The sequence below is a fragment of the Bombus pyrosoma genome, linkage group LG9, assembly GCF_014825855.1.
Source record: "Bombus pyrosoma isolate SC7728 linkage group LG9, ASM1482585v1, whole genome shotgun sequence".
Lineage (NCBI taxonomy): Eukaryota > Metazoa > Arthropoda > Insecta > Hymenoptera > Apidae > Bombus > Bombus pyrosoma.
This window is the reverse complement of record NC_057778.1, coordinates 8,774,889-8,801,190: the sequence shown is the minus strand read 5'-3', so window position 1 is coordinate 8,801,190 and position 26,302 is coordinate 8,774,889. Positions and strand designations below refer to the sequence as shown.

At 30.6% G+C, this 26,302-nt stretch overlaps 4 protein-coding genes across 12 annotated transcripts; 2 read left to right on the top strand and 2 right to left on the bottom strand.

Annotated features, from left to right (window-relative positions):
• Positions 1 to 433: 433 nt before the first annotated feature.
• LOC122570898 (N-acetyltransferase ESCO2) lies at positions 434 to 3,940 on the top strand. 3 transcript variants are annotated; one of them, XM_043733848.1, is made up of 6 exons: positions 434 to 745; positions 997 to 2,506; positions 2,574 to 2,796; positions 2,870 to 3,043; positions 3,123 to 3,328; positions 3,442 to 3,940. In XM_043733848.1, the coding sequence occupies exons 2-6, from the start codon at positions 1,029 to 1,031 to the stop codon at positions 3,443 to 3,445; spliced, it is 2,085 nt and encodes a 694-aa protein (XP_043589783.1). In that variant the 5' UTR covers positions 434 to 745; positions 997 to 1,028; the 3' UTR covers positions 3,446 to 3,940. The 3 variants fall into 3 exon arrangements, with proteins under 3 accessions (XP_043589783.1, XP_043589782.1, XP_043589781.1); XM_043733847.1 differs by having other exon boundaries at positions 436 to 631; positions 3,407 to 3,940; XM_043733846.1 differs by having other exon boundaries at positions 436 to 745; positions 3,407 to 3,940.
• A 149-nt stretch (positions 3,941 to 4,089) lies between these two features.
• Positions 4,090 to 12,437, bottom strand: LOC122570899 (probable ATP-dependent RNA helicase DDX43). Its single transcript, XM_043733850.1, has 11 exons — positions 7,671 to 12,437; positions 7,281 to 7,537; positions 6,591 to 6,854; positions 6,305 to 6,523; positions 6,116 to 6,242; positions 5,860 to 6,025; positions 5,540 to 5,782; positions 5,307 to 5,454; positions 4,985 to 5,226; positions 4,741 to 4,903; positions 4,090 to 4,656 (listed from the first exon to the last, which is right to left on the bottom strand). The coding sequence occupies exons 2-11, from the start codon at positions 7,515 to 7,517 to the stop codon at positions 4,537 to 4,539; spliced, it is 1,929 nt and encodes a 642-aa protein (XP_043589785.1). The 5' UTR covers positions 7,518 to 7,537; positions 7,671 to 12,437; the 3' UTR covers positions 4,090 to 4,536.
• A 1,851-nt stretch (positions 12,438 to 14,288) lies between these two features.
• On the bottom strand, positions 14,289 to 17,324 carry LOC122570904 (cytochrome c oxidase subunit 6b-3-like). 3 transcript variants are annotated; one of them, XM_043733867.1, is made up of 3 exons: positions 17,145 to 17,269; positions 14,667 to 14,783; positions 14,289 to 14,581 (listed from the first exon to the last, which is right to left on the bottom strand). In XM_043733867.1, exons 2-3 carry the CDS (start codon positions 14,774 to 14,776, stop codon positions 14,413 to 14,415), a joined length of 279 nt encoding a protein of 92 aa, XP_043589802.1. In that variant the 5' UTR covers positions 14,777 to 14,783; positions 17,145 to 17,269; the 3' UTR covers positions 14,289 to 14,412. The 3 variants fall into 3 exon arrangements, with proteins under 3 accessions (XP_043589802.1, XP_043589804.1, XP_043589801.1); XM_043733869.1 differs by having other exon boundaries at positions 14,667 to 14,786; positions 17,145 to 17,209; XM_043733866.1 differs by lacking the exons at positions 14,289 to 14,581; positions 14,667 to 14,783 and adding an exon at positions 14,803 to 16,198 and having other exon boundaries at positions 17,145 to 17,324.
• Positions 17,325 to 17,990: 666 nt separating this feature from the next.
• On the top strand, positions 17,991 to 26,245 carry LOC122570901 (RNA-binding protein 39). 5 transcript variants are annotated; one of them, XM_043733855.1, is made up of 10 exons: positions 17,991 to 18,150; positions 18,235 to 18,308; positions 18,571 to 18,573; positions 20,657 to 20,721; positions 22,457 to 22,780; positions 22,986 to 23,193; positions 23,261 to 23,527; positions 23,606 to 23,781; positions 23,852 to 24,022; positions 24,259 to 26,245. In XM_043733855.1, the coding sequence occupies exons 2-10, from the start codon at positions 18,255 to 18,257 to the stop codon at positions 24,554 to 24,556; spliced, it is 1,566 nt and encodes a 521-aa protein (XP_043589790.1). In that variant the 5' UTR covers positions 17,991 to 18,150; positions 18,235 to 18,254; the 3' UTR covers positions 24,557 to 26,245. The 5 variants fall into 5 exon arrangements, with proteins under 5 accessions (XP_043589790.1, XP_043589791.1, XP_043589789.1 ...); XM_043733857.1 differs by having other exon boundaries at positions 18,066 to 18,150; positions 18,571 to 18,644; XM_043733856.1 differs by lacking the exon at positions 18,571 to 18,573.
• Positions 26,246 to 26,302: the final 57 nt, after the last annotated feature.

Sequence of the window (26,302 nt, the reverse complement as noted above, 5' to 3'; positions counted from 1 at the left end):
ATGAAATTTAGATTTTATTATAACAAAAACATTATCGCAAGGAAAGTAGATTTGTGTATAAAAGATATATTAAAATTATTGCGTCATTCCATTGGTCCACCATCGTTCGAAAGGAAAGATTTTTTTCTTCTCTAAAAAGATTATAATAAACAATTAATTTCTCTTTCTGAGACAACTAAGCTTAATTATTGCGTGATTTTATTATTTTGAAATATTTGATGATTTTAAAATATAATGTTATTTATACTTGTCTATTTCGGATAGAAGTTCGTAGCGTAGACCTACGAGTGTACCTTGTTTTTGTGGAGGTAAATAGGTTCTTGTATATGCTATCATGGAACATCTTCAGCATTTAGCTGCGTGGTGCAGCACCTATACTGTGAGACAAATAGAACAATGGACGTAAGCATTCTGATTTCCTCTCTGTTATCATATTCATTCTCATCGGACATATTTTTTGACTGGAGCGTCCAATCGCTTTATATATAGTTCCGGATAAGAGTGAATGAGTGTAGAAATATAGTACAAAAACGGAAACTTTACAGCAGTTTCAGATTTTCGGTTGTTATGTGAATGGATTAGTTTTAAAGCAAATATTAATATTATTTAAGGTTATTACACAAATAAATAGGTATGTTAATAGACGTGTAATAAAATATATTTTGAAATATTTGGAAAATTAATAAAACGAGAAGAGATAAAAATATTTTTAACAACATATGAGTTATTCTTTGTGCTGACTGAGGTTAGTTTATTTATTATACTTTCCAGAATTTGTTTCCCTATAGTTTTTATTAATATTAATTAAAATATAAATATAAATGGAGAGATTCATTGTTATATTATTATCATAACCGGTTTGAAAAATTCATGTTCTTTTATAACTAATACGACCTTAATATTAAAATTAAAATAATTTATAAATACAAAAGTTGTATTAGTAAGCAATGTTTCTATTTTTTCATGATTTTTATATAATTCTTGTCTCTCTTTCAGCTTTTGAAGTACTTATTAAAAGCTATTAGAACATGTCTGTATATTTACCAAAAGAATCATTACACACTCCACGTAGAGTGCAAAAATGTTTATTTGGATCAGGTGAAAGTTCAAGGAAAAAGAAGATCTGTAGAATTCAAAGAGATTTAAACAGCTCATCTGGAGAAGAGTCAGATTTGGGGCCTATGAATGTTATGGAACATTCTCCACAAAAAGGAATATTAGCAGATTCACCAAAATTTCTGTCTAACTCTCCATTCAATAATTCTAATAAGCGGACACCAAATCAGACAATACTTGATACATCAGAAAGACAATTTGGCATAGAGCTGCAAAATAGTATAATAGAAACACCACATAAGTCTAGAAGTCCAAAAAACAAATTAATAACATCATTAAATTTAGATAGTAAAATATCCTTATCTAGAGTTCATAGGCGTAAATCGCTTAATATTCTTGATATCATTGAAAATTCACCTGAGAAAAAAGAAAATAACTTAAAGAGACATGCATTTGAAGAATTAGAAAATACAGTTACAAAATTGCTAAAAACTGATGAAAATTATTTAATACCAAAAGCTAGAGCAGCTTTATTTCAAGATAGAGATTATAAATCAAAACTGAAAAATATAACACTCAGTACTAGAAATTTTTATAGTAATTCTGAGACCAAACGTGACTGTAAAATCATCTCTGAATTAGCAGAACAAAAACGACAAGTGAGTTTTATAAAACATGCATCCAATTATAAAAGATCTATGAAAAAACATACAATAGGAGGAATTAATGCTGGTGTGTCACATGGTATTAAGAAACCAAAACTGAAGGCAAATTTAGATATAAAACATAATAATAGTACAGGGATGATTAATAATATACAATATATGAATATACAAGAACATTTTTCAAACGGAGAAGAGCAAAGAACAGAGTTAATAAGTTCATCACCAGAAGAAAGAATTTTATCACCAGAAATTGATCTTAATAAACGCTTTTTCAAAATTAGAAGGTCGTCAAAGAGAAATTCTTCAGCTATAGTAACTATAAATAATAATGTGAAATTAAAGATTCAGTCAGATGGTAAAATGGCACTAAATCAAAAGAATGGTAAACAGGCTTATAGACAACCGAAACATGTAGATACTTCTTTTGATGCAACTGATTTGTCAGTAGATGAACCAGAATTGGAATCTGCCATAGAGAAAGAAAGAGTAAGTAATATATTAAAGATTTTGGAGAACGATTGGGCTGATGATGATTATGATACTATGGAAGTACTAATTAATGAAAGGCATGAGCATATTTCACCATTAAAGCCAGTAGCAGTATTGAATGACGTTAGTATGTCACCAGCAAGTGAACTTAGTACTATGACTTCAACTATGAATATTAAGGACATTAGTACACCAACAGTTCACAAAAATATTTCTCTGGACAATAATGAAGTTACATCAGAAGAGAAATATTATCCATTATTTAATAAAGCTTACTCGGTCAATAAAATTTTGAGGTAAGAAAAATATTTAAAATACGGATTAATTTCTGAATCACCTTTCATAATATTATGGATCTTTTAGTGGAAATAATAAAAAATCCACATCTAATGCAAAAGGAACTACAAATTGGCAATTGTCTATGAAACTAAATGGTGATGACAATCAATATCAATTGGATGCAGGGCAAAAGAATTTTGGAGCAACACAATGTGCTGAATGCGGTATTGTATATCAAGTTGGGGATCCAGAAGATGAAAATGCTCATTTAAATTATCATAATAATAAAAAAAGTTTAAAATTTTCCGTACGTATAAATTACATGCACGTAGTTTGTGTAAATAATGTGTTTGACATTCCACTTAGGAGACTATTTTTAGGGTTGGAAAACGGAACGTGTAATTATGGAGGATCCATTTACATTAAGTCGAGTAATCTTGGTAGAACCAAATGATTCGAAAATATGTTGGAAGAAAGTAAAAGAAGTTTTAGAATATGTTGACAGAGATTTAGGATTAGCTTGTACAAAACTACCGGATTACGAGGAGAAAAAAGTAATGTCGAAAAATATATATGAAATCAATTTCCTTGTACTATAAATTTGATTTTGTTCTGATACAATTTATTCTTTAGGTGTATTTATACATTAGGGGCAAAGCCATTATAGGAGTATTAGTCGCGGAACATATAACGACTGCACATCGCATGATCCCTGAATTACTAGAACTGGACTGCTGTACAGCAGAAAGTAGCCCTGCAAAATGTGGTATCAATGTTGTATGGACGGATTTAAATCATCGTAGACAAGGGATAGCCACTAAATTGATCGATATATTACGGTAAATATTTTTATTTTTATAAATAATTTCGAAAATATTTGCATAATTAATCAATATATTTAATATAAACTATTTCAGAGCTCATTTTTATTTTGGTTATGTAATGCCTATAGATGACATAGCGTTTTCAATTCCAACTCCAAGTGGAAAAATATTTGCTGAAAAATATACCAAAACACGGAATTTCAAAGTATATAGTTAAATGTTATTTTTGATAAAAAAAAAAAGTCTATCAAAATTTATGGTAATAGTACTATTCATCACTCATCTGTTACTAAGTCTATGTACAAATAATAATATTGTCATGCAACTTGTTATATTGATAGGTATTTACAGAGAACTTATTTATTTTTTTATTGTTTTAATTATTCTTCGTTCAGTAAATGAATAATTGTAAAATTCCTGTCACTTTTGTTTTTAAATCTTTCTATTAACAAAATTGTTTTTTATGTTGATTATTTCTGAACGAAGTTTTTAAATGTTTTGATATTGCTATTCTACTATTACTATTAGTGTGTTTGAATTGATTACCAGTCTGTTACTGTGAAAATTCAAATATGCATGTATATGCAAATAAATATTAGGTGACAATTCTTTTATTTAAATACGTAATTTTCTGTGTAACGTGAGTACAAACAGAAAAATAAGTTCATAAATTTTTATGTTTCATATCTAACCTCTATAATAACTTTATTAAAATAATACCTTTTTAAAGTAACAGTTCTTACTTTCAATACCACTTCCACGTTTATAAAAGGAAAAAATAAAATATAGCATATCAATATTTCATACATATAACAATAATAACAATAATAATCTTGTATGTAATTTATATTTTTATTTAATTTATATCCAAAATATAAACAATTAATACTTCTGCAAAATAGCCGCATGTTATAAAAGTGTCCTTAATTTCGATATAATTATCAATTTAATACATTTACATTCAATAAAAAAAAAATTTATATAATTCTGTATTTGTTTTTGTTAGATATATATACTTATTATATCAATACGCTTCTTCAACACGATAACGCATGTTATAAAAGTTTCCTTAAATTACCTTAAAATAATAATTATCGATTTAATACATGTACATTCCATAAAAAAAAATGTATATATTTCTGTTTTTCTTACATATATATACTTAATAATTATAACTTAACCTGAGTGAATAGGAACTGTATAAATGTAGGTAGCTTTCCAGACTAAAACCATCTTCTCCAACCTCCTCCTCCTCTTCTGTTTCGGTCGGAGCGTCTTACGGCTCGCTTCTCCTTCCATACTTCATATCTATCGGCCATGTGGTATAATTCTTCAGGTACTACCTGCAAAGACAAAGATTTACATATGTAAATTTACATACATATAATCAAATTTTCATATAAACATGTAAATATACTAAAATATACTTGATTAGCCTCTTCTAAAATATTAATTAGTTCTCTCGCGTGAGACCAGTCGCTCCGAGTCATGTAAGTAATACTCTCGCCAGTACGACCAGCTCGGCCAGTACGTCCAACACGGTGAACATATTCTTCTATATCCCGTGGAAAATCAAAATTTAAAACATGCCTAAAAATAAATTTTGTTTAAAAGGTTTCTTCTAAAATTTAAGTTTGGATCAAATTCTAAATAATATAAAATCAGACGTACGTAATATCCTCAATATCGATTCCTCTACTGGCGACATCTGTCGCCAATAATATTCTAGCCTCTCCAGTTTTTAATTCCTCTAATGCCTGTTCTCTATCAGCTTGTTCTCTTCCGCCATGTATACTTGAACAATTAACAGACATCAAAGCTAAATCACTCGCTACATCATCTACCTTAGCTTTTTTTGCAAAAAATACTATTACTTTATCATTCGGTGCCATGTCGCGAAAGAATTGATGCATCTATTGAAAAAAAAAAATGATAATATATGTGTTTTAGTATAAGATTCAATAAGATTCAAAGAATTTTTCATTATATTAACCATATCAGTCTTATCACTTTCATCAATAATACAAATCTTCTGCATCACTGTATGTACAGCAACTAAGTCCAACGATCCAACATATACTTGGATTGGATTTTTCATATACGATTTCGCTAAACGTCTGACACTTATCGGCCATGTGGCGCTAAAATGTGGAAGCACTCTATTGTTATTTGTTATCACATAGAAAATATTTAAAAAATTGTTTTTTAATAATAAATTTGATATACCTCGTCATAACAGTTTGTCTATCTGGCCTTATGTCTATTAAAGCTTTTCTAATTTGTGGTTCAAATCCCATATCAAGCATACGATCAGCTTCGTCTAAGACAAGGTATGAAACGGAAGAAACATTTAAAACCTTCATGCGTACAAGATCATTTAGTCTACCAGGTGTAGCAATAACTATTTCTACACCTTCTGTTACCATAGTAACTTGTTTTTTACGACATCCGCCTCCATATACACATACCCTTTAATAATAAATTATTTATCAATATATCCTCGCACATGCATGTTTCAAAATGAAAATATAATAAATTTTACTTACGCCTTTATACCATGATAGGAATATTTGTTTACTTCTTTCTCAATTTGCAAAGCTAGCTCTCTGGTAGGTGCTAGAACAAGGACAGTTGGTCCTTTCCGCTCTGATCTCGGTGTTGTCTGGCCTTCGATATGGATTAAAGCAGGCAGTAGAAATGCCAAAGTTTTCCCTAAATATCAATAAAATAATTTCCTCTATACTCTTTTTCTTTCTTCTACTCTTTATTCTACTCATGAGACAAAACCACATTACAATATACCTGTCCCTGTTTGCGCAATGCCAATAAGGTCTCTGCCACTAAGAAGAATAGGCCATGCTTGACACTGTATTGGGCTTGGTTGAACAAATTTTTGTTTTCTAATTTCTTCAAGTATTTCAGAGTAATCCTATAACATTTATATTGTAGTCTATATTTTTCATAAATATTTATTCAAATATCTTTACTTACTTGAAAGGCCTGTTCAAATGTTTCGATAGGGTTGGGTATACTTAATACTTCAGAAGCATTTTCTTCTTTTTCAAGCATAACGTGCACTTCTATATTATTGTTTTCCTTTCGAAAGGCATCTACTTGCTCTGATGTCAAATTAGCAATTATTGGATCCTCTTTGTAAAAATTTTTAACAATAGGAGTACAGTTTGCCCACTTTTGTCTGTGGTATTCATCCTAATCAGAAAAAGATGATGCATATACAAAGGAATTAAATTTACTTTATAGTCTCATAGAAACTTACATGATCCTTGCTTATTTGTTGCCAATCAAGATCAAGAAATTTCGGTATATCATCCTGTTTATTTTCCCCTTGTTCATTTTCCTTTTGCTCATTTTCCTTTTGTTCATTTTCCTTTTGCCCATAATCCCTTTGCCTATATTCTGGCTCTGTTGTTCTAACAGTATCTTTTAATGACTCTTCTATCAAACATATTGCTTGTTGTTGTGCTTCTTTAGTTCCAACAATGGTTACAGCTGTTGTATAGTTTGTACTTGATCTCTCAACCTATTAATATTGAATTAAACTTTACTCCTTAGAAACTATACATGTCAAAAAATTACAATGTAGCTTGTAAAATAAAAATGTTATTCATAAAATATCACTAATTATGTCAAACAATAATATATATATATATTATATTATATTATATTACAAATATATATTATATATATATAATACATATATATTATAAATCAAAATACATATATGTTATATTATTATAAATTATTATAAATACATATTATATATATTAATATATATAATATATATATTATTTTCAATATTGAAGACAAAAAATATATTTTAAAAAATTTACATAAAAAATTATGTAAGCGATGCTTTTTATAAGACTATATCGAGCTTCAAAATTATTTAAAATTTATATATTATATGAAACTAGAGAAAATCAAATAATATTTAATAAATGCTTACGTGAATTCTCGTATTTGTTCTATCTTGTAATTGTCTAATATTACTTCCACTTCTGCCAATAAGTCTTCCAACTTTTTCGGTACCGATTTGAATTACAGATTGGTCATATCGTATATTGTAATTATTGCGAGGGAAATTTGGATACCGCTCTCCTTTTCTAAAGGTATTATGTTGATAATTATTTGGTCGTTCATTGTATCTTGCGTTGGATTTGTTACAGTACGGCTGTTCGTCCATTATTAAGTTATTCTTCCTATCTACAAATATAAACAATCCTTGTATTGTAGAATTGTATGAATTATTTTTCGCGTATTCACCTTAATTATAGTCAAATAAATTCAGTATATTATGAAAAATTAAAATATATTTAAAGTATAATGTTTTTCATACCTTGAATGTTTGTAATTAGTTTCCAACTTAACTTCACTAAACTACTTTGTACCTCAAATATTGTAACTTCAGGAAGCTCTTCCCAACTAAGCGGAAACAAACTCAGGAACGAACGCCTTATGAACCATTGTAGAGGGGCAGTGATCTGCTCATGCCCATTGTTTTAGTTGTTCCACAATACAGGTGCTGCACCATACGGCTAAGTGCTGAAGTCGTATATGCTAGCATATACAAGAACCTACTTACCCCCTTAGAACCTACTCCTACCACAAATGATGTATACTCACTGTGATTCCAGGTTACAAGAGCCTATTTCATTATACAGTTCTACGAAAAAATTCACACTTCTCTATGCGAGATAGACAAGTATGAAAATAACAAGATCGCGCACTAATTAAACTTCGTTGCCTCGGGAAAACAAATAAATTGTTTATTACATTTTTTTTTAGAAAAGGAAAGAAAATCTTTCCTTTCAAACGATAATAGATTAGTGGAATGATGTAATAATGTAATTCTCTATACAAGATAGCTTTTTAAATTTAACATTAAATTTACTTTCCTCGCGATAATGTTTTTGTTATAATAAAACCTAAATTTCATTTTAATAATAATTTCATTAGTTGATAGACTGCGAATAATATTTCTGACATGATGTATCTGGTTTGCATACGTGTTTATTTACAAAAATGAGAAAAGCAGAAGAACAAGTTAACTACAGATAAGATTTGATGTCATGATTAATTTGTGATCCACGACTTTTATACATCTTACTTTTATTACTGAGTAAAGCTTATTAATTCTCTGAATTTTAATCTATAGTTAATATTAGGAGGATCATACATATTAAAATTGATAACTTAACACAGAGATGCTTAATGGATTGCTCACGGACAACACCTCTCTTTCTGAGTTACTCTCGAGGTACCTAGGGACTGTCTTTGGTTTACATGCTTAATAATATAAATAATTACACGTATATTAGCACGTTAATTGCACAAAAAAGAGAAAGAAAGAAGAGAAAAGACAGTGTACTATGGTGTATCATGTTCACGTCTATTTATATTGTCCACTAAACGAGTGTAAATCTTAAGGCCTAAGGCTTAGGTCCTCAGCTTATATCCTAGGAGCTAAGAAGTAGCTGGATACTGTATTGCGACAAGTATGTTCAAGGAAGATTCATAAGCACAATATGAATAAAACATAGCCGAATTTTATAATAATATCGTGTTTGGTCTCATTTTAATCGAGGAAGTCTTGCCAATATGTTAATGGAATTTTTATTAACAAAAAGTCAAAGATAAAGAAGTTACATTATTGTATTGATATTGTCTCACTGATACAAAGGCAATATAAATCTTAAAAGAGAAGCCACTACCGCGTCACATTACTCGCGTCACTGATTCAATTGTAACCACCCCTATTTTTCGGATGATTGAATAATAATCAAAAAACAAAAAAACTGTTTTGGAAATGTTGAAACGCGTAAATGAAATCATTAAATTTTGGATTTCTGTCAAATATTAGCAACTAAATACATGTACTTTTTCATCATTATGATATTAAGTGTTTAATTTTTTTATTATTTATTTAATTCTTTACGTTCTCAATTTGTCCAATTTGGACATTTGATAGAATTTTTTAACTGTTTGATTATCATGTGGGTGGCTACACCCAGCGAGATCTTCGTGTTTGTTAAGTTATATCCTTTGTGAGGTCTGCGGGGTGGCTGTGTTTAATGATAATTATGTATTCATTGTTTATTCTCTTTTTGTTATTCGTCATTCGAATAAATTTTGGTTGCTAATTGGAATAAGTTTATAAACTGACAACTAACAAGCAGAAACAATAACGTGGTAATAACTTGATGGCGGCAAGGACTAGGGATACGGAAAGGGAAAGGTCTCTTGCCGGGTCTTTGTAAAGTGCTAGTGTAAAGTGTTGGCTAGTTCTAGCCAAATAGGCCTTCGAGGCGCTTGAATCTAGCTTTAGTGGGAACGGTTCTTGTAGGTGTAAGTATAGGTACAGATGTAAGTAATGGTATTTGTATAGAATCTATTTTTCACGTGATTGGGCCGGTTTAGCCTCCCAATCGAAACAGCTACATATAAATACATTGAAGCAAATGTCCTTGGATCGGCATAATTTGCCAGGGATCTCAGGAGCCATACGACATCGCAGGCTGGCAGGCCCCAACATTTAGAAATTGCGATGCGTAACGTATTCGGGCATTCTTTGTAGAATTATTCAGCGAGTGAATGGAATAGACTATCTTGCGCATATTCTACCATCCTAGTTAAACGTGGCTTTTTGAATAAATCGATATGCGTTTATAATAATATCTAAATTATATTCTCTTGAATTCGCTTACATATTTGTCCCGTATTTTGTATCTCATTTAATTAGGAAACGTATTATATTCGTAATTCTATTGATACAGAACAAGTTTGAGCAAATGCACAAATCGAACTCAATGTCCTCGATTTCGATGGTAATTTTTTTAAATATGTGATGGAGGGCATGATTCCAAATAACATATTCTTATATATATAACGGATACGGAAATCTGTATTAATTGCAAGAATTTCAAGACACAAGTTTTGCGCACGAGAATACCAACTACTCCCTGTGGAAAGTAATCAGAAAAACAGTCAACACATGGACCAGAAGCAACGAAGAGCGAGTTGAAGAATTTTCCAACCACCTTTGTGATACATTTACTCCATATAATATTAACAACACTAATTCCAAATGTCATACAGACATAGACGCGCGAAATACTAGTACCTCAACTAACAAGCACTACATCATACCTAGTACAACAGCACGAGAAATTAGAATCATAATCAAGCGCCAGGAATCGACCTAATCAATGGTAAAATCTTAAAAAACCTTCCCCTAAAAACAAAACAAAAAAATGACAATAATGTTCAATGCAATTTTAAGAATTCAATACTTTCCTACGAAATACTTTTATAAAAGCCTCTTACAAACAAACAAGAAAACATTTCCCGGAACAAACCTTTCACTTATTCAAATCACACTTAAGCAATGGAACCTTGTTAATAAAAATAAAGGACGTTACTCTGAAGTTAAAGACTTCAAGGAGGGGGTACCGCAAGGAAGCGTCTTGGGACCAATATTATATATACTTTACACGGTCAACATACCAACAACTACCAAGAGCCAAATTCTGATATTCCAGGACGTTTACCGAATGTCCAGCTGGACAAATTGTAAAGTACAAATTAAATAATTAAAAAAAAAGAATAAGAACATTACTACAGATTTACCGAATGTCCAGTTGGATAAATTGTAAAGTACAAATTAAATAATAAATAAAAATATTACTACAAAACCATATCACAAAAATAGAAAAATGGCTGTAAACAAATAAAAGCAAACCGCAGTAAATGCAACCATATTACATTTACACTACGAAAATGGAAACCACTTTTCACAAAACGTCTAGCCATCCACGTGTTATTTAGTAATGAACTAAGAAAAATTTACCAAATGTCCAGCTGGACAAATCATAAAGCACAAACTAAAAATAAAAAAAAAAACAAGTTTTTCAATTATACAGATGTAAAAACGATTCTATTTCTGAAAATTGATATCTTAGACATGCCGAATTTAGAAAATGACATTGAGGATGACATTGACGGAGTTGAAAGACGAAACTTTCGGAAACATATAAAGGCCCATAGGCTAATAGTTACTTGTCATCTCAAATTGATTCCCGTTAACGTTACTGTACTTATCATTTCTAGTCTTTAGCAATCATTTCAATAGCTATTTCCAACAAATTCTTCTAGCTAATTAGTTTTATTAGTCGGCACAAAACGATGCAAACGCCAACCAACCTCGAAAAATCACAACATTCGATCAACCACGGGGAATAAACAGTGATAAATGAAACTTTTACCACCATACTTGTTATATTTTTCTAATTAAAATAAAATCAAACACGATATAATTTAGAGCACACTTGCTTATTTAATAAATAAAAATTGAATACATATCAATCAGGAAATGTAATTCAAAGTATATCGTATTTGGTTTTATTTTATTCAGAAAGATCTCACACACACGTTGATAGAAGTTTAATTTAGAAAAAGTAAAAAATAAAGAAGTTTTATTTTTGAATTTGTATTTACATACTTTGTCTCAAACATGTCTGACATTGGATCATGTTAATTGTTACGAGGATATACGCAAAGACTTAAAACTACCAACGATCAAAGAAGAAATTGGCAGGTACGCAGAAAAAACAAGGCAGAACAACAAGGCAAAAAAGAACGACAATACATCCAAACTAGCTGGCTGCTGAAGCGAGCAAAACTCTCATAGAAAAAAGACTAAAAAGAAAACACCCCGCTGACCTTACTAAAGAAATAAAATAGTCAAACTCGAAGATGGTATTCCGCTGGGGGTAGCCATCCACATGTTATTTAGCAATTAAGCTAGAAAAATTTACCAAATGCCCAGCTGGACAAATTGTAAAGTACAAATTAAATAATAAAAAAAAAATGTTACATTGTTTGAGCGCGGTAGGCTATCGAGTTTTATGGTGTGCCGAGGAGAATTTCAACCCCCCGTAATAGAGATAATGACCATACAAATATCAAGAGATTCTTTTTCTGCAGATGCATCACGTCAGAAATATTATTCAGATCTTATCAAGTATTGAAATTACTATTAAAACGAAATTTAGATTTTATTATAACAGAAATACTATCGCGAAAAAAGTAAATTTAATGTTAAATCTAAAAAATTGTCGTGTATAAAGAATATATTAAAATTATTGCATCATACCACTAATTCATATTTCGTTTAAAACGAAAGATTTCTTTTTCTTCTCTAAAAAATATTATTATAAACAACTAATTTTTCTTTCTCAGGCAACTAAGCTTAATTATTGCGTGATTTTTGTTATTTTCATACTTGTCTATCTCAGATAGAGAAATATGAATTTTTCCGTAAAACCGTACAATAAAATGCTCTAGTAACGTAAAGCCACAGTGAGTATACCTCATTTGTGATGAAACTAAATGGGTTCTTGTATATGCTAACGTGGAACATCTTTAGCACTTTGCCGCTAAGGGTAGCACTAGTCTGGAAACAACTGGAATCATTTGACCATAGATTCGTTTCTACTAAGGAAATTATGATAGTATCCATATGCAGTAATATTAGTTATTAATTAAATATTAACTAGCACTATACCTACTACATAAAGATCTCGGTATTTTATGACAGTTATTTGTTTCATTTATTATCGGTGAAAAAGAGAGAAGGAGATTTGGGGTTCCCTAGAACTCTATCTCCCTAGAAAAATGATACCTAACATGACTCAGAGAGGTACTATATTTTGCTATGGTTAAAATGTATGGTTTTAGTGTATTTTCTTTTTCGATGATTATACATTTTAATATGTTTATTTAGCATTAATCATTATATAAAACTCTTGTACTTTAGGATCTTTTCATTTCAATAATATGAAACTTTTAAAAATCCTATCCTTCGGTGTAAACGGTATGTACTGTACGGAAAAAAATAAACAAAGAAACTTTTAAAAATAAGAAGTATAAGTGAAAAATTTTTAACATTTTTATATATAAAAATTTATTTTATTTCTATTTAGTTATACTATTTTTATACATGAAATCATTAGAAATCTCGTACAAATTCGTTCAAGTGCTGATCAAATTTTAATAATTATTTTTGTATATATTGTCTTTTATTTAAGGAAATAGGAAAAATTGATATCGAATCTATTGAACTTTTGCAGAGTTTCTTCTCCGTATAATGATAATATCTGATGATATGTACTTGTATATCAGGATAAGACAAAACATTAAAACGGTAAAATCCTACCTCATTACTCTATCGAATTTATGTATAATTTCTACGAAACTATTGTCCATAGTAGGGATTAGAGATTGGATAGTTTTTCATCTATACAATGAAATTCCATTTATCTGAATAAAATTTTAGTTAATGTATTAATATATAAGCAATTGAATATATTGCTGTTGATCGAATTCACTTATTTGAACGAGAACTTCTATTATATAAATGGGAAAACATTATCAATAGAAGGAGTTAGTAAATTTCTATTATACATTCATCGATGTAATCAAATAAATCGAATGCTTCTAGTATAGGCAAGTACTATAACCGAGATCTTTAAGCTGAAAATTTTGACTTACGATTATGAAAATATATGATAAATAAAATAGATGTAAAGTTTGATCTACATATACAGTTATAATCAAGGAAAGCTTTTACATAACTTCTTACAAATAATATATTACTTTTTATGGTAGACTTAATTTAATATTTTTTGTGAACTATTTAGAGTAAGACGTGAAATACATATACTAATTTCGTATCGTATCAATATCGTATATACTTGAAACTATATGTCAACAATGTATAGTAAATAATAATTTTAGATTTGAGGTTAATAATATGAAAAGGTTTATGTATTATTATAGATATTAATTTGTATCTATAAAATTATAAAATAGTGAAATATTTAAATTTTGTATAACTTTTATTTATAGACAGTAATTATAATGAAATAAAAACAGTATTTATTAACAGAACTCAATAGAAGTTAAACTATTATTAATTTATTCAATATTATTTTACAAACAGGAAGATAGAATTGTAAATTCCTGTTATTATGTAAACAACATTACTAAAGTGGCAGTTACAATGTGATGCCTCTAATGTATTATATGTTTCCTTGAAAATTTCCATTCTCAATTTGATCATTCCAATTTGTTATCCAACTATTTGGGCACATTGCAGAGTATACTTTTTTGAAATATTTACATGCATCATAATCCTCACCATGTCGTTTTTTGCAACGTTGAAAGTCCACAAAACTAGTGTAACAATATCTGTATTCAAAATAAATAGGAATAAGCAATCTTATACATTAACAGTTTATAAGAATTAAAATACATCAATTTATGTTTTGTTTACCTTGTCTGGTTTTGATTTGGGAATCTTGGGTCATATGGTGCTGTGTTTGGTTTCAAATCGATGGGGGTTTCTAATGTTGCCGCATTTCCAAGTTCTGTATATTTAACCATATTGATGCTGCTTAACAAGTTACAAGTTATTTAATGTATTATATTTATTGTAAGTGCTACAATCTGTTACCCTCCCTTTCTCCCACAAGGCAAACTCTTTACATGTTTGTCTCTCGCTTTAGTCAATTTGTCTCTTGCATCACATAGTACACTATCACAAACATTAATTGCTTTCTCACTGCAGTCCTTGTTTTTATTCTCATATTACATTAATAATGTTCTTTAACTCGAAATATTTAAGAATTTGGGATACTATATATTTATAATTTTTGAATAACGTATACTGTACATTCTATGTAGTAATTGAGAAAAGAAAAAGCTTCCTCATATTTGCATACGTTTCTATAGAGGTTTTTCTTGGTAAATAATAAGAAGCTTTAATTCAAAGCTTTCATAAATTTTAAATAATTTTAGTATACATGGAGCTCTTTCTTAAAGTTGATTAATAGCTATTCTTGTATATTTAAATACAACCATGATGTAATTAAGAGAACACAGCATCTTTTGAAAGCACATTCATTGTAGATAAAACGAAGTAACAAAATGGAAAATGGTTGAAAATAAAATCAGCTATTTAACCAATGGTCTTGTGTTATCTTCTTCCTGACAGCAAACTTCTCTGTATTTTTTCACTTCAGCCATATAGAGTGACCAAGCATCCTTGGGTTGTTCAACAGTTTGTTCAGTCTTTGGTTTGGCAACCATTCCAGTTTTTAAAATTCTACCTCCTCGCCTCTTTCCTACCATCAAAGGTGGAGGAACAACAGTTTTTTCTTCCAAAACAGAAGTCGCCGGTTTTTGTGCAGGTTGCATTTGTTCCTGCATTTTTTTAAACATTTCCATAAAACTACCATCATTCTTAAAAGCATTAGATTGTGGAGGAACAACTGGATGTGATACAGTTGTTTCTGTATTATCTTCAGCTGTATCTGACTCGTACGATGGTGCCCTGTGGTATCTGCGGCTTTCTCTACCTCTATGTCTATCTTTACTCCTATTACGACTGCGACTACGTCTCCTATCTCTGGAACGTGATCTTCCTCTTGACCTAGACCTTGATCTATCTCTCCTGGAATATTTGCGCGATCGATCTCTATCTCTGTCTCGATCTTTATCTCTATCAGGGGATCGAGATCGTTTGTACGATCTAGTTGGAGAAGATTTTGAAGTACTGCGTCTTCTTCTACGTCTGTCTTGTGGCGAGTCATTTCGGGAAGTTCTACTGCTTCTATATTCCAAGGGTGAAGGTGAACGGCGCGACGACATTCTGTTTTTGTACCCATCATATGTTGTGTAACTTGCACTATACATAGGAGGCGAAGGTGGAGCTGGTGGTGAATCTGTATTGGACTTGGAACTGCGTTCATGCCGTTTTGAATCCATTGTTGCCTCTCTCACCACGCTGAATGGACAGATGGACACCTATAAGGATAGAAACTGCCTTCTATGAGTACACTGCTCATTTCTTCTTACCAAGCCTTTATCTGATTGGTTTTAAATGTACGCGTATGCAAGAGACAAGTGGACTTATAGCGAGAGATCAAAATGTATTTAAATTGCCATTAATATAAACAAAATTCAATCAAAGCTAGGATTCTGTCTTCAGTAATTTCTATATATATGAACTTCATCTATTTATTTTTTTTACAATGCAATATATATTATAGAAATTCAGCTTTGATTGTATCCTTATCTATATCTCTATATTTCATTCTAAGTAATTATTTCAATTGATTAAAATTATTTTAATTTTATGTGGTTATATAATTCTACAATTCTTATACTTTGTTATATTATAATACAAATGATTATAATATTTTTAGAAATGGTATAATTTACATTATACACGATTATCAATCTAAATCAATTGACAATAATACGATATTATAAAGTATACAACACTTATACTCATTTTTAGGTAAACGTATAAGATAATGTCTGATGTCTTAAAAATTAATGTTCTGTGTATTTCCGATGCTAATCAGAGTTTCCAAAAATTTAATCACATTAAATTATGCTCGAATATGTATTTAAATATAAATTTTTCTTCTGATACTCTGGAAAAAGAAATGGTCAAAATGGAAAATAGCTTTATTCTGTATGTCGTACGACATCATTATTTAATAAAAATTACCAAGATCAGCAGTTATAAAGATATAAAAGGAGATAAAGAGAGAAAGAGATAAAAGAACGTGAAATTTGATAGAAAAACCTTATCCAAAAGTAAATAGGATTTTCAATTAGCATATAAAATAGTTGTCGTAGAGAATATAGGTAAAATTCCTTTAAAACTTTCTTAAATATTTCGTCGACTACATTAATCGCCTAAATAGCCTACAATTACACGAAATATCTTTATATAAAATACCTTAATCAGCCGTGCAATTGAAAACAAAATGGCCACTAGGCAAACTGCGCCAATCTGTTACGTCATGTACACCTAGGACAGTTAAAGCGTTAAAAGTGATTCTGAGATGAACTATGTGCTCTAGAGAGAATATATTTCTAAGTTTCTCCGATAGAGTTCGCTCAAAATTTGCCTATCGAATTTCCTACCAAGAAATCTTTCTATTATTAACAAAAAATATAGTCGATCTGTTTGATGATATGACTCATTTTCTTTTTTATAACCTATAAAATACAAATTGACTTTAAAAATTTAATTCATATATTTATATGCATATATAATATATAATAGTATAAATAATTCAAGTAAATATTTTAAAAATACTTATAACAAATATATACGTATATAAAATCATTCGTGAATTTTTAAAATTATTATAGTTTATCTATTTTCTGTTAAATAAGTTATGTCGGGAGCACGATCATATAATTCAATCCTCGACACTCGCTAGGAACAAGCGTCTGAAAATTGAGTCGTGTCTGGTCGTGAAAAATCAACATGGAAGGCTAACAAGGACCTCGTTCCTACGAGACAGACAGAGATGAGTAAAATATATTTCTCTCTGTCTGAGACATTTATAATACGTTAGGCATGCGCAGAACGAGGATCTTCTTGTCTTCCATGTTGATTTCTCATAACTAGTTAGGACTCAATTTTCGGACGATATTCTACATATAATTATCAAATAAAAAATATGAAACCTATCACTAAAAAGTCAATCAAGAATCTCTAGGGACATTTTAAAAATGGTTGTATGGTTATGGTTACTCGAAAACTCAATTGTAAAAATAATGCATTCGGCACTTCCGTGAAGGTGGCGCTTGGTTCGTTTATTCACATCCGGTCTTCCATTTTCTTTGGTCATCGTCGCATATGATTGCGTTCTTGTTCCCTAACGTTCCTTATCGATCTTGCGTTTTCAGTAAATTGTTAAACGTTTAAATCGTATGCGAGCGTTCGTTAGTCTGTACGTTATACACAATATCCTCATAGAGTTTTCAATTCGACCACCGTATTTTAAATTATCGAGTGCTAATGCGTGGTATTTCAGAAAGCTCACCGACTCGCGCAATGGCGGAGGATTTGGATGTCGAGGCAATGCTGGAGGCGCCATATAAGAAGGGGGTAAGGCTTAATTTTTTTTTTCTCTACTTCTTTGTCTCGGTTTGCTCCTTCGAGATCCTGACTTTTTTTGTCCTATAAAGTCTACCTAATCTCGACGCGCAAGAATACAAATACGGCGCCGTACCGTTCCGGGTATGTTCTGTCGTGTTGCGATCGAGAAAAATATGAATCGTCCTTTCCTTCCCATATATACATGTAGAACAAAGTACGCCCTTGTCTCATACCGACTATTGATCAATACCTCCGTTTTCTGTACTTATAGATGGTACGTAACATGTACCCTCGCGCTCGTAGGATGTTCGGCAGCGAGTTCCTAGAATGCACTTGAAATACGAGGTATTAAGAAAAGCCATCACTAACATCATTTTTACTTAATTCTTTTTTCTTTATCTATTTCTGATCTTTTTTTTTCTAATTTTTTTCTCAGAAATCGTAACGTTTATTATTTTACGACGTAGATAGAATTGTTACTGCCACCATTTTACGGTTATAGAGAGACAAAGGAAAATACACATGCAAAGTATAAAGGTTGTTTATATTAATTTATTTAAAACAAAACAGAAAAAGAAATGTAGAAATGAAAGATGGATTTGTTAGGTGCTGTTCTGCCATGTGCCATGCTATTCTATTTATCTTTATAACATTTATATGTGGTAAAATGAATCAACTTATTTGTGTAAGCATCGAATAGCTTTTATATGTAGAATCAATAATATCGTTGTCTATAGTATTTTTTGCAGTAGAAGGGCATAATATTTATTGATCTTTACTATGTACCTTCGGCATTGTTAGGAGGAACAACAAAGGTATTTGTCGGATTTTAAAATTTCAAGCAGTTTCACATTGGCTGTGTTTTCTTTTAGTTCATAGGAGTTTTATTTATACATCTTATTTATAATCATATATTGATTCCCTTTTTTAGGGAATCATATGTTGTTATAATTGTTTAAGATCTCTAAAATTAAAGGGAACAGTGGTATTAATGAAGAATTGTATTTTAACTGTTATGAATACTTGTGATATTAAATTACAATGTATGTGTATAGTACAAGAGATACAAAATAGTTCTTATTGAAAGTTCTACATGTTTTATAGACAGGGCAGATGTAATAATCAGATTTAATCTATTTAGCAATTTGAGATTGCTAAATATTTAAATATGTTTTTTCAATGTGTTATGTATGTCATTCAAAACTCCAAAAAATGTATATTATTAAAGTCTACTTTTTCCATCATATGGTAGACCTTTGTTTTTAACTATATGACTACAATTACTAATGGTAGTCCACTAAGATGCTTATGGTGTTCTCATCTTTTGTAATATTTAAGATTTTCCATCAACATAACATTATTTGTCTCATTTAAAATTTGAATGTACATTGATACAGTACTTCACAAACAAAATGCATGGTAAATTGGCAAGCAGGAAATAAGTTATATGGTTCAAATGAGAAAATGTTTTGAAATTGTACAATCAATATTACTGAAGAATTGGTAATTGACTAGAGGATTAGTTTTATATTCATGGTAGATAAAAAGATATAACATCCGTAACATATACATGTAACACCATTATCATCATTTCATTTTATTAGTGCCATATACCATGTGTATGTTCGCTTTTAATCATGTGAAACATTTTCTCTGTACAGCTAAATCATCTTGTGGTATATCTACTGGAAGCTGCAAATGATCGTTGATCGTTTTGTTCCTAATTATGAGATAGTTAAATCAATTATACATGCAGGGGTTGTAGGTTAGCAATTAGGGTTCACATTTCGTGTTACATTAAAAACGTACTGTCTTTGATGAGGGCTCTCTTTTGCAGAAGAAAAAGGATGTGTGGTTGGCCATTGGTAGTTTAAGACCAAGGCATGCTCAACCCAAGATTGCAATGCTTTCCTAAAACCCGATAAAACGATTGGTAAGTTTGAGCCAGGTGTGTGCGAGGCGTCGCAACACTATGCTCGCCCCGTTTCTCTCTGTCTCTCTCTCTCTTTCTTCTCTGTGTCCTCATCTTAGCCCCCTCAGACCAATATAATCTACCTGGAAAAAGAGAAAGAGCACGAGAGTGCATCACCATCCAGCAGCAATAGATCTTCGATAACAGTGTTCAAAGGAGAGTTATCTACATGGTTACAAAAAGTTTTTTTTAACAGAAGACAGAACTTCATTATTGAGACATATTTTATTTTGAAACTATTGTCAAAATTTAAATTGTACAATATGTACATAGTTTATCTTTACAAAATTTACTAACGTTCTATGATTTGCTTTTTGTCCCCTTGTTCGCGCGTCCCTGCCACATCGGCTGGCTGGCATGGCATTCAACTGTTTGCTGTTCGTAGGAGCAGGACTCCTCATCCAAAGACAAATCCTCCAAGGAGAATGGGTCTAGCCGTAAATCATCTGGGTAAGCATATTTCACTTATTATAATCAATTTGTAAACACAATTTGTGCTTACTATTAGAATTAATATTTGAACTATTAAATCCATTAAAATATATAAATAAATGTTTTATTTCTACAAGTAACGGTAATGACTTTACGTGTCAGTAACGTACGCTACTGAATGGCGGTAAACGAAAGTGATAATTAGTCATGCTCAAACGTGCGCCTTTAATTTGTCACTGATTTTTGTTGCAAACCCTGAATGTTTTGTTATCTTTTCATATCTTCCGATGTAATTTGATCGTTCTATCCGTCGTTTGGATCTCATAAAAAATTGTAGTTTATCTCTTAGTTAACCGATAATAATAAGTCTTGCTTCACGATTACTTATCCAGAAATTACTATAACTTCAGCAAAAGTGGTAAGGAGCAAAAAATAAATAAGTTTAATTATTTCGTTTTTATTATATTATCATATGCATTTTTTTATATAATACTATTATAATAGTTGTTTTTATTGACTGAACAAATTTAAGTAAAAATTACATCTGATGAAAGAACATGAATGAAAAAGTAAATGGATTGAATGTTTTGAAATCCTTGTTTTACGAGAGAAATATCTGTTGTTAAAAAAATTTATCGAAGTATTAGATTTTTTAAATTAGCTTAAAATTGAATCTTAATGCATGATTTATAATATGATAAAACACATGTGTCTGTAAATAAACTACTTTATCTGAACCTTTAGCCTTATAGATTGAAATACATATTCGATTGTATGTGAATATTTCAAATTAGTCATTTGGTACATACATATAACTGTTTGAAGTTATATTCTCTTTGTTATAGACCCCATACAATTAGTGTAAATGCTGGTTATTTTCATAATTCCAAAGGTTAGACCTGAAGATGGTAAGTATTTAGGAAGAATATCTGTGCTACAGATTATGTTAAAAATCTGAAATGTAATAAAAAAAAGGATCATTAAACAAAATAGAATATGATGATTAAAACATGCAATAACACTTGTACAGATGTTATATTTTATAATATATTGATTGGGTTATTTTTATCACATGTGTTTAATTATACAATTTAATGAAAGATTATTAATCCTTTGCGGACGGGACGGTTCGAAGTCAACCTTACCGCGGGGCCGAGCTGCTGCCGCGATAGTCATTTAAAATTTCTAGCGAATATTTTTGCTTAGACGCGATTTTCGTTCATAGCATTCCAAGATGTCAAATTTTAGACATATGTACATGAATAGATTCTCCACATATGAGTCTTTTATATATACGCATATATGAGATGTATGAGTTTCTCGATCATAACGACGCGTTTACGTAGGATACATATGTGAGTCTTTCGGTTCTATCAGTTGTTTGGCCAAACACATATTTTAGTTCCTCGGCTAAATTGATGGTTTACGCAGAACGCATATATGCGGCAGCACTTCTCAAAGGGTTAATATTAGGATTATTTACTTATTTGATTATTTATATCAGTTAAGTTATACTGTGAAAATAAAAGCTAATTTTAGAAACTTTTTTACCACTAAGGGTTCGGATTAATAAGTGGAAATATTACAATTTAAAAAATTACATTGTACAAATTAAACTTAAAATTATTAAGTTCCGTTTATTATTTACTCAGATTTACTATATCATGTGCATACATCATGGAATATAAATTAGTTTTATAGGTTTTATTAAAAAACCTTCCTAGTACATTTTATTGGTTTCTTTTTTTTACAGGAAGAGCAAGCATCGTTCTCGTTCCCGCTCTCGATCACGGGACCGTCGGGAGAAAGATCGTCGCGATCGCGACCGAGATCGAGACAGAGATCGAGATCGTGACAGAGATAGAGAGCGCGATCGTGATCGCGATCGTGACCGTCGACGTAGATCAAGATCAAGAGATCGGAGAGACCGCGATAGAGACAGGGATAACAGCGATAGAGATAGGGATCGACGGGATAGAGACCGAGATCGAGACAGAAGAAGGAAGCGATCCCTCACACCAATTACACTTCCCAGAGCAAGACTACCATTTGGAAAGGGTGTTAGTCCCCTTGGCATGTAAGTTTACATGAATTCATTATTTGGTAGAAAATGCAGAATAGCCTAAGAATATAAGAATAACATATTTCAAAATTTAAAACTTTTCTACAATATTTTAAAGCATGAAACTTAGGGTTGCATCACTTGTGCGTCTATAATTTTTTGTGTGATAAATTTTAGAATGTTAATGTTTTTAATTTTTTGTGTCATATATTCATTTCAGCAGAAATGATGAGCTAACACCAGAGGAACGGGACGCCAGAACGGTGTTCTGTATGCAATTAAGTCAGCGTATACGTGCTCGAGATTTGGAAGAATTCTTTTCGAGTGTTGGCAAAGTTCAAGATGTCCGACTTATCACATGCAACAAAACAAGAAGATTTAAGGGTATAGCATATGTAGAGTTCAAGGATCCTGAAAGTGTGACATTGGTGAGTTAATATATAATTTATATCTGATATTATGTTTATTCTTGTAATTATTTCATTATTTTCGCAGGCACTTGGTTTGTCGGGTCAGAAGCTTCTCGGTGTTCCCATAGTAGTACAACACACTCAAGCTGAAAAGAATCGCATGGGTAATTCCATGCCAAATCTAATGCCAAAAGGACAGACCGGACCTATGAGGTTATATGTTGGATCTCTACATTTTAATATTACAGAAGATATGCTTCGCGGTATTTTCGAACCGTTTGGAAAAATTGATAACATTCAACTGATCATGGATCCAGAAACCGGTCGAAGCAAAGGCTATGGATTCTTGACTGTATGTATTAAAATATATTATAAATTATTCAATCATAATATTAGTGTTTTCTTTAAAATATATTTATTTTTATTATAGTTTAGAAATGCTGATGATGCAAAAAAAGCTTTGGAACAATTGAATGGCTTTGAACTTGCTGGAAGACCTATGAAAGTCGGTAATGTTACAGAACGTACAGACTTAATACAGGGTCCATCTCTTCTTGACACAGACGAATTAGATCGAAGTGGTATCGATCTTGGTGCTACTGGAAGGTACAATATTCTTATATTGATAATTTTTTTGCATTTTAATAAGTTACTAATTAATATTAAAAATATTTAGGTTACAGCTAATGTTCAAATTAGCAGAGGGAACTGGACTTGAAATTCCCCCTGCAGCTGCAAATGCACTAAATATGGCTCCAGTTATGTCAACACCACAACCACCTCCACAAGCTGCTCCTCCTATAGCGACACAGTGCTTTATGTTATCTAATATGTTCGACCCACAAAAGTAAGTCCTTGTAATTTTCTTAACATGTAACAGGCATATATGTAGACCTAGTATTAGATCACTTCTTTTACTGGGGGAACGAATATGCTAGATAAATTATGTTATCTTAAAATATCTCCCATGCATATTATTATATGTATGTTCAGGAATGATAACATAACACTACATTAAATAATTACAATTTGTTTAATAATTATGCAAAGATTAAATTCAAACAGAATGATTTTCCGTTTCAGTGAGACAAATCCGAATTGGGCCAAAGAAATTCGTGATGATGTTATCGAGGAATGCAACAAACACGGTGGTGTATTACATGTGTACGTGGACCAAGCCTCACCTCAGGGTAATGTTTACGTTAAGTGCCCGTCAATAGCGACAGCAGTTGCGGCTGTCAATTCGTTGCATGGTAGATGGTTTGCTGGTCGAGTAATTACAGCCGCTTATGTGCCAGTTGTAAATTATCACTCACTATTCCCGGACGCGATGACGGCTTTACAATTACTAGTTCCAAGTGCTCCACGAAGGGGAATGTGATCTTAAGCAGTGCGCAAACGCCAATTACAAATATGTAAATTCTAGTATTACATCTTTTCTTAATGGTAACCGAAAGAAAATTTTTGTTATTGTAACAGATTCGTTTAAGTGTCGTTTCAAGCCATACAGGTATTATTATCAATCATAAAACACATCTGCGTGATACTTTCATACGTTCATAAAGATAACTACCTTTGTAAAGAGCTCTCATTCGATATTAGGGATTTTGACCAATTAGTACACGCTGAAAAATTGTCCGATACATCTCTAGATGCTCTATTAGAGTACGAGAGTGAAATTACCCTTCAAATAATTGTTCATCAATATCATATGTGTACAATGATTTAAGAGTATTTACGTACATTCACGTATCGAATTATATTTTAACAAATTTAGTGTAACATGATATCGAAAAATTTCATTGCCTTATTTGTTAAATATGTTATGTAATAGATCCTCACTTAAGTACTCTTTTTTATTACCTGTAGTAACTACACAGTTAAACAACTTTCGACGCTTTACCTACTAGAGTAAACTTAAATTTTAAGTAAATTTTGAAAAAAGTGGAAAGATTAATAGATTGTAATTCCAGTGCAAAGGCGTTGGAGGTGGTAATATATACATACATAAAAAAAATATATATCTATACACGCCTTTCTTTAAAATTTTCCGGTCATTAAAAAGATCATTAAAATGTACACAGCACACGTTCTTTATACAAAACCAAGTAGGCGGTGTTATATTAACGGAACGAATAGAAAAGTTTTTTTAGGCAGAGGTCTGCAGGTAATGAATTTCTTTAACAGTATATTGCTTTTAATATATCTTACTAAAAGCAATAGTACAATAAGTATTATTTCTAATATTTTTGAAAGCATAAAAAGATCGGAAAATTAAAGATTGAGGTACTAATTTATACAATAGTTTTTCATATATCTATTTAATTATATATAATGACCTTCCGAATCATAGAGTAATTTAATAGTTAGCCGAATTTTTAACATTGTACTATCTAAAAAAATAAATCACGAACTAGTATTTTTCGTTGTGAATGAATAATTAATATTACGTCAAATTACTTTAAGTCAATGAGATGAGATGAAAGATTCTATTTAGATATAAAATTTTAGCATTGTGAAACTTACGGAGTATTATAAAATTGTTTTTTCAAAGCTTATTATAACTGTTATATGTAATTAGATAGAGGATAAAAAAAACAGACTTTATTTACCCTGCAGTCCTCTGATAGCTTAAAAAATCCATTATAATATAATCTATGTAAAAAATTTTGTAAATTATCACCGTTCATTCATATATGTAGTGATACTACTGCTATTTCATATTAAAATATGAATGTACACTTTGGTAATCATAAATTAAAAAATTAATGTGATAGTACCATATGGATGTGAAGTCCTCTTCTAGAATACAAATGTAAATGCGCAAACAATATTTCTTTAACTTTATTCGTTTATATATGGAATAATTTAAGTAGATTGTAGTATACATAAGGTTTTCATTTCTTATTTTAGATTAGAATACAAAGATTATTTTTTAACTATTCGCTGTATTGTAACTTCAATTACAAATACTATTTTGAAAAACACTGAAAAGTAATTTTATTGTGTACGTTTTATAAAAATTCTACAAAAAGTTGAAATTATTTAATAAATGAATAATAACTGAAAATTTACATATTTTTATATTTTGAATTACATATAATCGGATTGAATCTCTTGAGAGGAG

Coding starts and splice junctions, on each gene's coding strand:
- LOC122570898 (XM_043733847.1), top strand. CDS start 1,029: ATGTCTGTATATTTACCAAAAGAATCATTACACACTCCACGTAGAGTG. Junction 2,507..2,573: donor TCGGTCAATAAAATTTTGAG/GTAAGAAAAATA, acceptor TGGATCTTTTAG/TGGAAATAATAAAAAATCCA. Junction 2,797..2,869: donor AAAAAAGTTTAAAATTTTCC/GTACGTATAAAT, acceptor GACTATTTTTAG/GGTTGGAAAACGGAACGTGT.
- LOC122570901 (XM_043733853.1), top strand. CDS start 18,219: ATGCGTGGTATTTCAGAAAGCTCACCGACTCGCGCAATGGCGGAGGAT. Junction 22,781..22,985: donor GGTGTTAGTCCCCTTGGCAT/GTAAGTTTACAT, acceptor TATTCATTTCAG/CAGAAATGATGAGCTAACAC. Junction 24,023..24,258: donor AATATGTTCGACCCACAAAA/GTAAGTCCTTGT, acceptor TTTCCGTTTCAG/TGAGACAAATCCGAATTGGG.
- LOC122570899 (XM_043733850.1), bottom strand. CDS start 7,517: ATGGACGAACAGCCGTACTGTAACAAATCCAACGCAAGATACAATGAA. Junction 5,455..5,539: donor AGACAAACTGTTATGACGAG/GTATATCAAATT, acceptor TCCACATTTTAG/CGCCACATGGCCGATAAGTG. Junction 4,657..4,740: donor TTTTAGAAGAGGCTAATCAA/GTATATTTTAGT, acceptor TTGTCTTTGCAG/GTAGTACCTGAAGAATTATA.
- LOC122570904 (XM_043733866.1), bottom strand. CDS start 16,159: ATGGATTCAAAACGGCATGAACGCAGTTCCAAGTCCAATACAGATTCA.